Raw genomic sequence first — 11,532 nt, forward strand, 5'->3', positions numbered from 1 at the left:
ATCATGTAGGTGACCAGAATTGTCACGCTGAGAATGGCATTGCCAGTGCTAAACATCTTCGTCGACATTAGGAAACTGTGTAGAAGGGTGCATAGGTCCTTGATCTGACACCACTCCAGCAGCGTGATCTGCACCACCTCTGGATCAAGTTAGCCCAGGGCATACGTCATACCGTATTTCAGCAGGGCTCTGCGGTGCTGCCACACACGCTGCAACATGTGCAGATTCCAATTCCTGCGTGTCGGAACATCGCATTTCCGGCGTTTAACTGCTAGACCCTAAGACTTCCGGAGCGATGAAAGTTGTTGAGCTGCTGGGTGCGAAGGATGAAAGTGACCACATAGCAGCGTGCCCGCTGCACAAGGCCATGTAGGCCGGGATGGTATTTTAAAAATTGCTGGAGAATCAGATTCAACACGTGAGCCATACAAGGCCCGTGTGTCACATTGCCCTGACGAAGGGCCGCAGACAGGTTTGCATCATTGCCGCACACGGCTTTTAAGTCACCAACGTAGTCCACTCAATCAATTTGTACTCTGGTCCCAATGGGAAGACACCACACCCTTTTTTAGGCCCCTCCTGTCTGCAGACCACTGCCAGACAAAGCTATGAACCTCTTGTTACTGTTACCCCCAGTTCAGTTTTATGAGTTTGTGTGCTTGTTACCTGACTACGTTTCCTGCTTGCTGTTTATGTACCTCGTTGGCCGATCCGCATTTCACCTCTGCTTGTTTTCTGATTAAGTCCTGGCCATCCCATTCTGTTCCTCTTACTCAATTAATGTTTTTGAACCTGCATGACTACTATTCTCTGGAACTGCAGCCTTCCACAGGTATTGATCAACGTGGGCCCTGTGTAATTCCAAATCACTGTATAGGGGTTAAAGGGTTTCAGGGTTCTGGGTGTCCAGCTTGGTGAGTGGCTTGCCTCTAGCCTATCCTTTACAGCCCATCTGAGTGTGTCGATCCAGGCAGGCGTTACACCGTGCCCTCTGCAGAAGGCCATGTAGGCAGGGATAGTGTTTTAAAAATTGCTGGACAACCAGGTTCAACACGTGAGCCATACAAGGCACGTGTGTCACATTGCCCTGAAGAAGGGTCACAGACTGGTTTGCATCATTGTCGCACCCGACCTTCCCTGACTGCTGGTTGACTGTAGACAACCATTGATGAAACTCGGTCTCACTCTCCAGAGCTAACCGTCCACAATTCCTCAGCGGTGTCTCACATTTCCCCTACATTTCAAAGTAAACATTTGACCGCATGATGGCCTTGAGCTCTGCTGCCAGCATAGTAAGGAGGTGTGTGGGATTCCTTGGGCGCAGTTACAAGGAAGGGTGGCCTGACCACACAGGGTTTGGGCCGAGGTGGAGGACCCACACGAGGTTGAGGAGGCAGAAGCAGTGGAGGAACTTGTACATACAGAGGAAGGATTGACACACAAGTCGTGGGGACGGCAAGAGTTGTACAGCAAACCCTTCTCCATCTCTCACCATAGTTACCCAGTGCCCAGTCAGCAACATGTAACTCCCCTGTCCATGCTTACTGGTCCAAGTATCTGTGTTGAAATGCACCCTGTCACACACAGAGTTTCTCAAGGAATCGGTGAGGTTGTGTGGGACCTACTGTGGTAGCGCGGGCACGCCTTTCTTGGAGAAGGAGTGACGACTGGCCATCGGCTCTTGGGGCACTGCAATGGGCATAAGGTCTCGAAAATCCTCGGTCTCAAAAGGGTGTAAAGGCAGCCTTTCTGTTGCCAACAAGTTGCAGATGATGAAACTCAACCTCTTAGGCATGTCATGCCCTTCCAAAATCATGTAAAACATAGCGAGGGGACTCCAACCACAGTCTCCCTCGTTTCCACTAATTGGGCCACACACACCCCACTTGACTGGCATCAGTTGACCCCCATTTTCAAGATGAAAAAGATGCTTTGCATGAAGCACTCTCAAAAATACGCGTGCCTTTCCCGTCCCCTGGCTGACCCAGGGGAAGAAAAGTCCTCTGAGAGCCATGACTTGTTCATCTTGGTTCTTTTAGAAACACAGCGAGGGGACTCCAACCACAGTCTCCCTCGTTTCCACTAATTGGGCCACACACACCCCACTTGACTGGCATCAGTTGACCCCCATTTTCAAGATGAAAAAGATGCTTTGCATGAAGCACTCTCAAAAATACGCGTGCCTTTCCCGTCCCCTGGCTGACCCAGGGGAAGAAAAGTCCTCTGAGAGCCATGACTTGTTCATCTTGGTTCTTTTAGAAACACAGCGAGGGGACTCCAACCACAGTCTCCCTCGTTTCCACTAATTGGGCCACACACACCCCACTTGACTGGCATCAGTTGACCCCCATTTTCAAGATGAAAAAGATGCTTTGCATGAAGCACTCTCAAAAATACGCGTGCCTTTGCCGTCCCCTGGCTGACCCAGGGGAAGAAAAGTCCTCTGAGAGCCATGACTTGTTCATCTTGGTTCTTTTAGAAACACAGCGAGGGGACTCCAACCACAGTCTCCCTCGTTTCCACTAATTGGGCCACACACACCCCACTTGACTGGCATCAGTTGACCCCCATTTTCAAGATGAAAAAGATGCTTTGCATGAAGCACTCTCAAAAATACGCGTGCCTTTCCCGTCCCCTGGCTGACCCAGGGGAAGAAAAGTCCTCTGAGAGCCATGACTTGTTCATCTTGGTTCTTTTAGAAACACAGCGAGGGGACTCCAACCACAGTCTCCCTCGTTTCCACTAATTGGGCCACACACACCCCACTTGACTGGCATCAGTTGACCCCCATTTTCAAGATGAAAAAGATGCTTTGCATGAAGCACTCTCAAAAATATGCGTGCCTTTCCCGTCCCCTGGCTGACCCAGGGGAAGAAAAGTCCTCTGAGAGCCATGACTTGTTCATCTTGGTTCTTTTAGAAACACAGCGAGGGGACTCCAACCACAGTCTCCCTCGTTTCCACTAATTGGGCCACACACACCCCACTTGACTGGCATCAGTTGACCCCCATTTTCAAGATGAAAAAGATGCTTTGCATGAAGCACTCTCAAAAATACGCGTGCCTTTCCCGTCCCCTGGCTGACCCAGGGGAAGAAAAGTCCTCTGAGAGCCATGACTTGTTCATCTTGGTTCTTTTAGAAACACAGCGAGGGGACTCCAACCACAGTCTCCCTCGTTTCCACTAATTGGGCCACACACACCCCACTTGACTGGCATCAGTTGACCCCCATTTTCAAGATGAAAAAGATGCTTTGCATGAAGCACTCTCAAAAATACGCGTGCCTTTCCCGTCCCCTGGCTGACCCAGGGGAAGAAAAGTCCTCTGAGAGCCATGACTTGTTCATCTTGGTTCTTTTAGAAACACAGCGAGGGGACTCCAACCACAGTCTCCCTCGTTTCCACTAATTGGGCCACACACACCCCACTTGACTGGCATCAGTTGACCCCCATTTTCAAGATGAAAAAGATGCTTTGCATGAAGCACTCTCAAAAATACGCGTGCCTTTCCCGTCCCCTGGCTGACCCAGGGGAAGAAAAGTCCTCTGAGAGCCATGACTTGTTCATCTTGGTTCTTTTAGAAACACAGCGAGGGGACTCCAACCACAGTCTCCCTCGTTTCCACTAATTGGGCCACACACACCCCACTTGACTGGCATCAGTTGACCCCCATTTTCAAGATGAAAAAGATGCTTTGCATGAAGCACTCTCAAAAATACGCGTGCCTTTCGCCTCCTCTAGCTGACCCAGGGGAAGAAAAGTCCTCTGAGAGCCATGTCCACATTGTCAGTGGACAGACGCGTGTGCTTATCTGCCAGCAGACCCCCAGCAGCACTGAAGACAGGTTCCGAGAGAACGCTGGCTGCAGGACACGACAAGATCCCCAAGGCGTACGTGGCGAGCTCAGGCAATTTATCCAGATTGGAAGCCTAAAATGAGCAGGGCTCAAGTTGCACAATAATGGAATCGATGTTTCCTTGCATATACTCATATATCTGTGTGTCCTCCTCTTTTTCCTTGTCCAGCTGTTTTGTTTTCGCATGAGTATATGTCCTTGTCACTTTCCCATGTGTTTGTGTTGTGTTCTGAGTTGTTTGTCACCTTTTGGACACCTTTGAGGGTGTTTTCTAGGTGTTTTTATGTGTTTGTGATTGCCTGCCATTGTTTCCTATGCAGTTCGAGTTCGGTTCGTCGAATGTTCGACGAGCCGAACTCGAACGGGACCTCCGTTCGGCGAACCGACCTCGAGCCGAACCGGGACCGGTTCGCTCATCTCTACTACTAACCCCAACTTAACAGTTTCATATATGCCTAAGAAAGTACTGAGTTCATGCCAGGAGTCCAGCAGTCAGTCTGAAAAGTTACTGTCCATGCTGGAACTGTGATAGGCAGATGTCTTAATTCGGTCTTCAGGTACCTTCAAACAAACTTATATTTGGTCTGTGCACTGCCAAATGTGAGCCTATTTGCTGTGAAAAAAATGGCAGCCTGTTGTAGTCTGGTCCGATTTACAGGCTAGACTAGTGCATATAAATAGCACACGATTCCTGCACCCACCTGCTATATGGTCAAGCTCAAGGAGTCGTGCACAGAGCCAGTCAATTTCTAAATTTGGTGACGTGACTGGCTCGAGTTTTACAATGGCTATATTAATATAGCATAAAAAATAGTAGATACCAACAATAACTAGAATACCCCTTTATGAATTAGTGATATTCATATAATAACTAGTTATCTGTTATTTTAGTAATATAGCTTCCATAATTTCTTTGCACGGATTATGTCACGCGACCATTTCTACAAGCAAAATGTGACTCTCAAAGTAAAAAAAGTTGGGGACCACTGCTCTATTCTTTTCTTTATGTTACAAAGACACGGTATCAGAAACATTTTGACTCACCACAGTACCTTCCCACTGCTTGAATGTCCAATCCTTGTGTTGCTTGGCCAATACAAGGGTCTTCTTCTGGTTTGCCACCATTAATAGTGGATTCTTTGCCGCACCTATAGAACATTTATTGCATATCCAGTGGAAATAACACTGTAATATCCATACATAAAATGATCAGCCACATTACATCCTCATTGTATTATTTTATTAAAGGCAATGGTCGTGCACTGCTGTTCCGAAGCTCAAGCCTTGCTGTCTACTGATCCCGATCGGCAGCCAATTACTCAGGTTAGCATACAGTTTATATTTATCTTATTTATCACAAGTAAAAAAATATCAGGACAAGTGTAAATGATTCATTTTCCATAATTTGATCTATTATTCAGTGTTTACTTTACATTTACATAGTCTGTGTTTCTGCGCCTTTCCATTTGGTGGGTATTGCAGCACAGTTTTGCTTTATGATATTAATCTTCTTAAGTGCAAAAATGGAAGTGATGCTTGCCTATGACAAGAAAAATGAATCTCTCACAGCTATAATTTCCTTCTTTTCACAGGCTCCATTTGACATCACTTTGCCATCATTAATCAGGCTGGAGAGAGTCTTTGACCTGACTCACGGCTGCATGTTAATGAAGGGAAGCCTGCTAGATTGGACAGTGTCACAGCTCACCTGAACAATCAATTTATACTTATTGTTTTATCGCTCACAAATATGTTTCTACCAAACAAATCACATGCACAGAGTTTACTAATTTTTATTCAAACCATTTCTTATATCTTTCTCTGTAACTTTCTACAATATTTTATTCTATTGCCCATGGGAAAGAGTCTCATAAAATCAATCTCTTTGCTTCCCTGTAGTTTCCGAGATGAGAAGAATGTGCTATAAACAGCTATTATAAAGAATGTTGGAATTCTACTTATTTTGTGTTCTGAGTTAAAATGTCATAGATTTTCATATGTGTTGCAAAAATACCCATGCAGGGAATAAAAGCATGCCTATCTTTGCTAAAATAAATTGGTATGAATTGAGAAGTCAATCATCCGAATATATGAAATACACCCAAAAGGGTTGTCCCATTAATATCTGTCTGTAGCACATGGACATCATACAAGTGGGGTCTCTTGAGTTTATGGACATCCATTCCCCTGTATATCTGCCATATAAACTACATTTAAAGGCCACTTTACACACAGAGATAAATCTTTGGCAGATCTGTGGTTGCAGTGAAATCATGGACATATTGTTCCATTTGTACACAGCCACAAACCTGGCACTGATTGTCCACAGTTTCACTGCAACGACAGATCTGCCGCAGATTTATCTGTGTGTGTAAAGTGGCCTTAACCTGCAATGGTTATTGTAGAGGAATACTTTGCCTAGTTTCCTATGGCAAAAATCAGCTGATCACCCAGGCAGGTATATTTTCAATGGGATTTCTCTGACTGCATACTGTTACACAAGTATCATGCTCCTAGTTGAACATATGAAGTCCTCTAGCAGAATGTGGATGATAGATTTTGTCTTAAGATGGCACAACTATGTGACACGTCAGTATGCAACAGCAAAAGTTACCGTAATGCAAATAGAAAGGCTACAATAGGCTCGAGCAAAATGTTGAAACACCACGCACATTTTTATTTTTTCAGCACTGCCATGGTTCTTCTAATCTAAGTTCCCTGACCATAGTCTCGTGCTCATCCTCCATCATCTTCACCTTTTAGCGGTGCTGCTCTGCTTCTGTGGCACCATCTTGTGACTGCAACATCTCACTGCTGGAAGTCAGAAGTAACGGTCACAAGCTCTCAATGCAAGTCTATCAGAGCCGGAATGAGACCAGAATGAGGCTCTCATAGAATTTAATTGAAAGGTAACCTTTTGTTTTCTCCAACAAACACTGGAGAGATCTTGCAAGTCACAACAAGTCACAAACTGGAGGAGACCAACGGGAGTGGCGACAATAGAAGGTGAAGACAGCAGAGACTAGGGGCAGGGAGCTTAGGATAGAAGCACTACTTAAGCAGTAGAATAAAAAAAACACTGGAGTGGTGCATTAACATGACTAGCGACACAATGGTCTGTCACAAATAAAGATGGCCCAGAATAGAGTCCCCATTTAGTGACTCTCCAACTTTGTAGAACTAGAACTTGCAGGATGCTTTTCATTTTATGCCTATAGAGACTTTAGACAACCAATATTTAATATTTGGTAAGTAATTTTTCTGGGGAGAATTAATGGACGTTAAACCTGACAGCAAGATTCCTGGGTATGAATTTGTCAAAGGCCGTCTTCACACGTACGTCTTTCTGGTATGTGTGGCATCCATTATCACAAGTAACTGAGACGTACATAAGCATACTCATTATTAGAATCTCTCTTTATTGTTACACCTTCGTGTTTTCACACTGGTCTGTGTGAACCACATGTCTGTCCATGTGATCCACACGGGCATGTCCATTTTTTCTCGGCAGCATGGACCCATAGAAGTCAGTGGGTCCGTGAAAAACACATACAGCATATGGATCAGATCTGTGTGACATCAGTGTGCTGTCCGTGTGACACGTAGCAGAATTAAATGACTTTTTTTTTTTAAGTTAAGGTTGTGTTAAAGTTGTGCAAAAGTAATATCTAGATAGAGAGATATATGATAGATAGCTGATAGATTCATAAGTAGATAGATTGTACAGCTATTAACCAAATAAATAAATAATGAAAAAACAATGTGCCTTTCACGTGGCACTAAAGAGTGTTTTTCCTGGTTTAACCTAATAAATAATTAACAAAAAAAAACATGATACGGGTCCCCATTGTTTTTGATAACCAGCAAAGGTAAACCAGACAACTGTGAGCTGATATTTTCAGGCTTTGAAAGTCTATGGTTATTTGGCCCTTCCCAGCCTAAAAATACCAGACTGCAGCCTCCCCAGAAGTGCTCCTGGTGTGGTGGCAATAGGAGTAATGATTTTTGGAGTTGATGTCAGCTGTGTAGTGTAAAAAAACACAGCTGGCATTAAACCCTGGTGTAAGTTATGGAGAGGTATCTGTCAGACACCCAAATTACTAACCCAGTAATAAAAAAACAAACACAAAAATCCTTTATTAAAATAAACACTCCCTGAATCTTTCCCTAATTGCCCAGTTTATTAGAAAAAAAAACACACAGATCCACCGCATTCCAGGGAATATGCTGTAGTCCACAAATGGTGACATGCAAAAAATATGTTCATGACTCTTCAGAGTTGCAGGGTCATGAACATTGATCCAACAACTTTGATGAACGGTGACATTACTGATGTCACCTCTCTTCAAAGGCGCCTTGTCTCGTGCAGTGCAGTATGACCCAGAAGTGACTGTTAGCAAAGTGTTAAGAGCGTCAAAACGATGCTCCATAGACTTTATCTGATGGAATCGTTGGACTACTTCGGACCTGCGTGGGATTTTTTTATTTCACTGGGTTTGTAAGTTTCTTTTTTTTTTTTTTTTTTTTTTAAGTGAGGAATGAGAGAAAGTTTCAGGGAATGTTTATTTTAATAAAGAATTTTTATTTTGTGTGTCTTTTTTTTTTTTAATTACCAGGTTTGTAAAGGGGGTATGTCATAGATATTCCTCTATAACTAACATCAGGGCTTGATGCCAGCTGTGTTTTTAGACAATTCACAGCTGACATCAACCTCAAAAACAATTAATCCAATTGCCAAAGCACCAGGTGCATGCATCAAGATCATATAAACGTACTCTTGGGTAGTGTCAGGCTGTACTAGTGGGTGTTCTGAGGAAGTGCAATACAAACTCCACTAGATGGCAGCAGAGTGGAGAAAGAGCAGAATAAACCTGCCCAGGAGTAGTACAGTAAAGTCACCACAAGGTGGCAACAGAATAGTCAAACAAGCCAGGACAGTTACTACTGGTCAAACAAAGTACAGAGAAGCAATCAAACATGTAGTCAGGAACAAGGAATGGGGTCAAGGCTTGTCAATAACGGAGGTGTCAGAGGGTAGAGACAAAATCAGGTGAAGGCCATAGTAAGTCGATATCAGGAAGTCAAGGTACAACAAACAAGGAGATAAGATAGGAGAGACGGGCTGGGAGGAGGTAAACAGACAGAGGTAGGGGATCAGAGGAATGCGGTAGGACAGATCAGGAACACCCCAGAGCCAACTACACACACCAAAGGCATATAATATAACTGGCAAGGCACGAAGGGAAGAGTGGCCAGAAATGGTGTCCTGGGAACAGAAAGTTAACCCTTGACATGATCAGGCCTGGGGCTGGAACACTGCCAAAGCAGATACGAGCCTGGATCATGACAGGTCGCTTTTGAGAGTGATCGATCAGTGCAGAGAGAACAGGTATTGATGAATAAGGAAAAAAACACATTTCTATAGTAAAATAATTACATTTCTTATATTTGCATATAATTTTGATTTATTAAAAAACAGTAGTTGTAATTGTAGCCAACTGCAAGCTTTTTAAATTCCAAATGTGATTTAATGGCAAAAATACATAATTCTGCTATTATTTGAGTTTTGTTTTATACTGTTCATTGTGCGGCAAAAATAACCTAGTAACATCATATTCCGGTTCAGGTACTGGAGTGAGATATCTGACGTAGGGAGTGCCACAGCTCGTCCTGCCCCCTAAATGGCTCTTCTAATTCTATGCATCTTACAATGCACTATTGTATATCATATTAGGGCATATAGACAAACACATAAATAGAATAAGCATCATGACATTTGGGACCCTTCTAAGTCATTAACAAATGTTAAGGTTAATGTACAACCCATGCCTGAAATTTAAGATCTCCAAGTATACTTAAAGGGAATCTGTCAGGAGGATTTTGCCATGTAAGCTTAGGGCAGCATGCTATAGGAGTTAATAAAAAAATACAAAAATCAGGCTCCATGCTGTGCTTTACTTAAATTAAAGGATTAATCACTTGGTGATTATCACTGCTGTGGCTAGGTGACTCTTGCCATGTTGTCTGGCATGCCCCCTGCTGTCAATATACAATCACTATAGAGAGCCTGGTGTGGGAGAGTCAGCTCTCTCAGCTCTGCTGCTTTACTAAATCTAAAACATCAGATTATATCAGAATGGCTTCAGCCAGTAATATAAGTGATACATATTTAGATTCAGATTCACTTTCCCTACATTATGCTGCTCTCAGGTAAGGTAGTAAAAACCTGATGACAGCTTCCCTTTGAAGTGGTGTTGTTCAGTCTTATTTAAGTTTGTATTTTTGGCCCTTTACAAACCTTGACAGTGTTCACCCTGTTGTCAATTTTCTAACTTGAATGTGGTTCCTGCTGCATTGGTATTATTTAGCCAATTGCTATCCCCATGAAGTTTGCCAAAAACAAAGTAATTTTCATTTTATTGGCATGTCATCATTTGATTTTTTGTCTTGTGGTATTAGTTACCATTGTTGGTGTCAAATTCTTATAAATGGCACATGCGATTCATGAATTTGGCGCAATGTCTAAATTGCCATTTTTTTCCCATCTTGAGCTGTTGTTGTGACTCCTTAGTGACCAAACTGTGAGGTTTCACAAAATTTTGCAACCCCCTCCCCCCCAAAAAAAACAAAACAACAAACTAGTGTACATAAATATACACCAGGTGAGTGAAGTTGCACCAAATTTTTGAATGAATGATGAATCAGGCAAAAATATCTGGAATCACTAAACTCCGCCCACAAAGCTGAAAAAATATATAAGCTTCAAAAAAGGCACAAAAGAATAATGAATTGGTAAAAGGCACAAAACTAGACAAATAGGTGCAAAGGCAATCATGAATTGGGGTAAAAAAATGCCACAAAATAAGCTTAAAATTCAGGACTATAAAAAAAATCACTAAAAATTGTGTGAAGAAGTCTTAAGGGGGCTTTACACGCTACGACATCGCTAATGCGAACTCGTTGGGGTCACGGAATTGGTGACGCACATCCGGCCGCATTAGCGATGTTGTTGCGTGTGACACCGATGAGTGATTTTGCATCGTTGCAAAAACGTGCAAAATCGCTCATCAGTGACATGGGGGTCCATTCTCAAAAATCGTTACTGCAGCAGTAACGAGGTTGTTCTTCGTTCCTGCGGCAGCACACATCGCTCTGTGTGACACCGCAGGAACGAGGAAGCTCTCCCTACCTGCCTCCCGGCCGCTATGCGGAAGAAAGGAGGTGGGCGGGATGTTACGTTCCGCTCAGCTCCACCCCTCCGCTGCTATTGGGTGGCCGCTCAGTGACGTGGCTGTGACGCCGCATGGACCGCCCCCTTAGAAAGGAGGCAGTTCGCCGGTCACAGCAACGTCGCCGGGCAGGTAAGTACGTGTGACGGGTCTGGGCGATGTTGTGCGCCACGGGCAGCGATTTGCCCGTGTCGCGCAACAGATGGGGGCGGGTACCCACACTAGCGATATCGGGACCGATATCGCAGTGTGTAAAGCCCGCTTTATACTTTTTGTAAATCTGCATACAACAGACCTTCAAATTAGATAATTAACTTAATAAATATAACTAATTACTTGTAGAATGTTAATAATTGATGACCATGTTTAATTTCTTCTTGGATGAAACTTCTTACTGTGCAGATTTTAAGAATTGCATCAAGTACACCTGTTTCTGTGATTAAGGAACA

At 43.7% G+C, this 11,532-nt stretch overlaps 1 protein-coding gene across 2 annotated transcripts in view; it reads left to right on the top strand.

Moving 5' to 3' along the window:
- Positions 1-7,768, top strand: part of CFAP54 (cilia and flagella associated protein 54) — a 680,590-nt gene extending 672,822 nt beyond the window's left edge. The window contains exons 67-68 of one of the 2 annotated variants that reach the window (XM_075344744.1): positions 5,103-5,177; positions 5,447-7,768. In XM_075344744.1, coding sequence (XP_075200859.1) covers positions 5,103-5,177; positions 5,447-5,566 — 195 coding nt within the window. In that variant the 3' untranslated portion in view covers positions 5,567-7,768. The remainder of the gene's footprint in view (positions 1-5,102; positions 5,178-5,446) is intronic. The other variant, XM_075344743.1, reaches the window with a different exon arrangement.
- Positions 7,769-11,532: the final 3,764 nt, after the last annotated feature.

The sequence above is a fragment of the Anomaloglossus baeobatrachus genome, chromosome 4 (assembly GCF_048569485.1).
Source record: "Anomaloglossus baeobatrachus isolate aAnoBae1 chromosome 4, aAnoBae1.hap1, whole genome shotgun sequence".
Classification (NCBI taxonomy): domain Eukaryota; kingdom Metazoa; phylum Chordata; class Amphibia; order Anura; family Aromobatidae; genus Anomaloglossus; species Anomaloglossus baeobatrachus.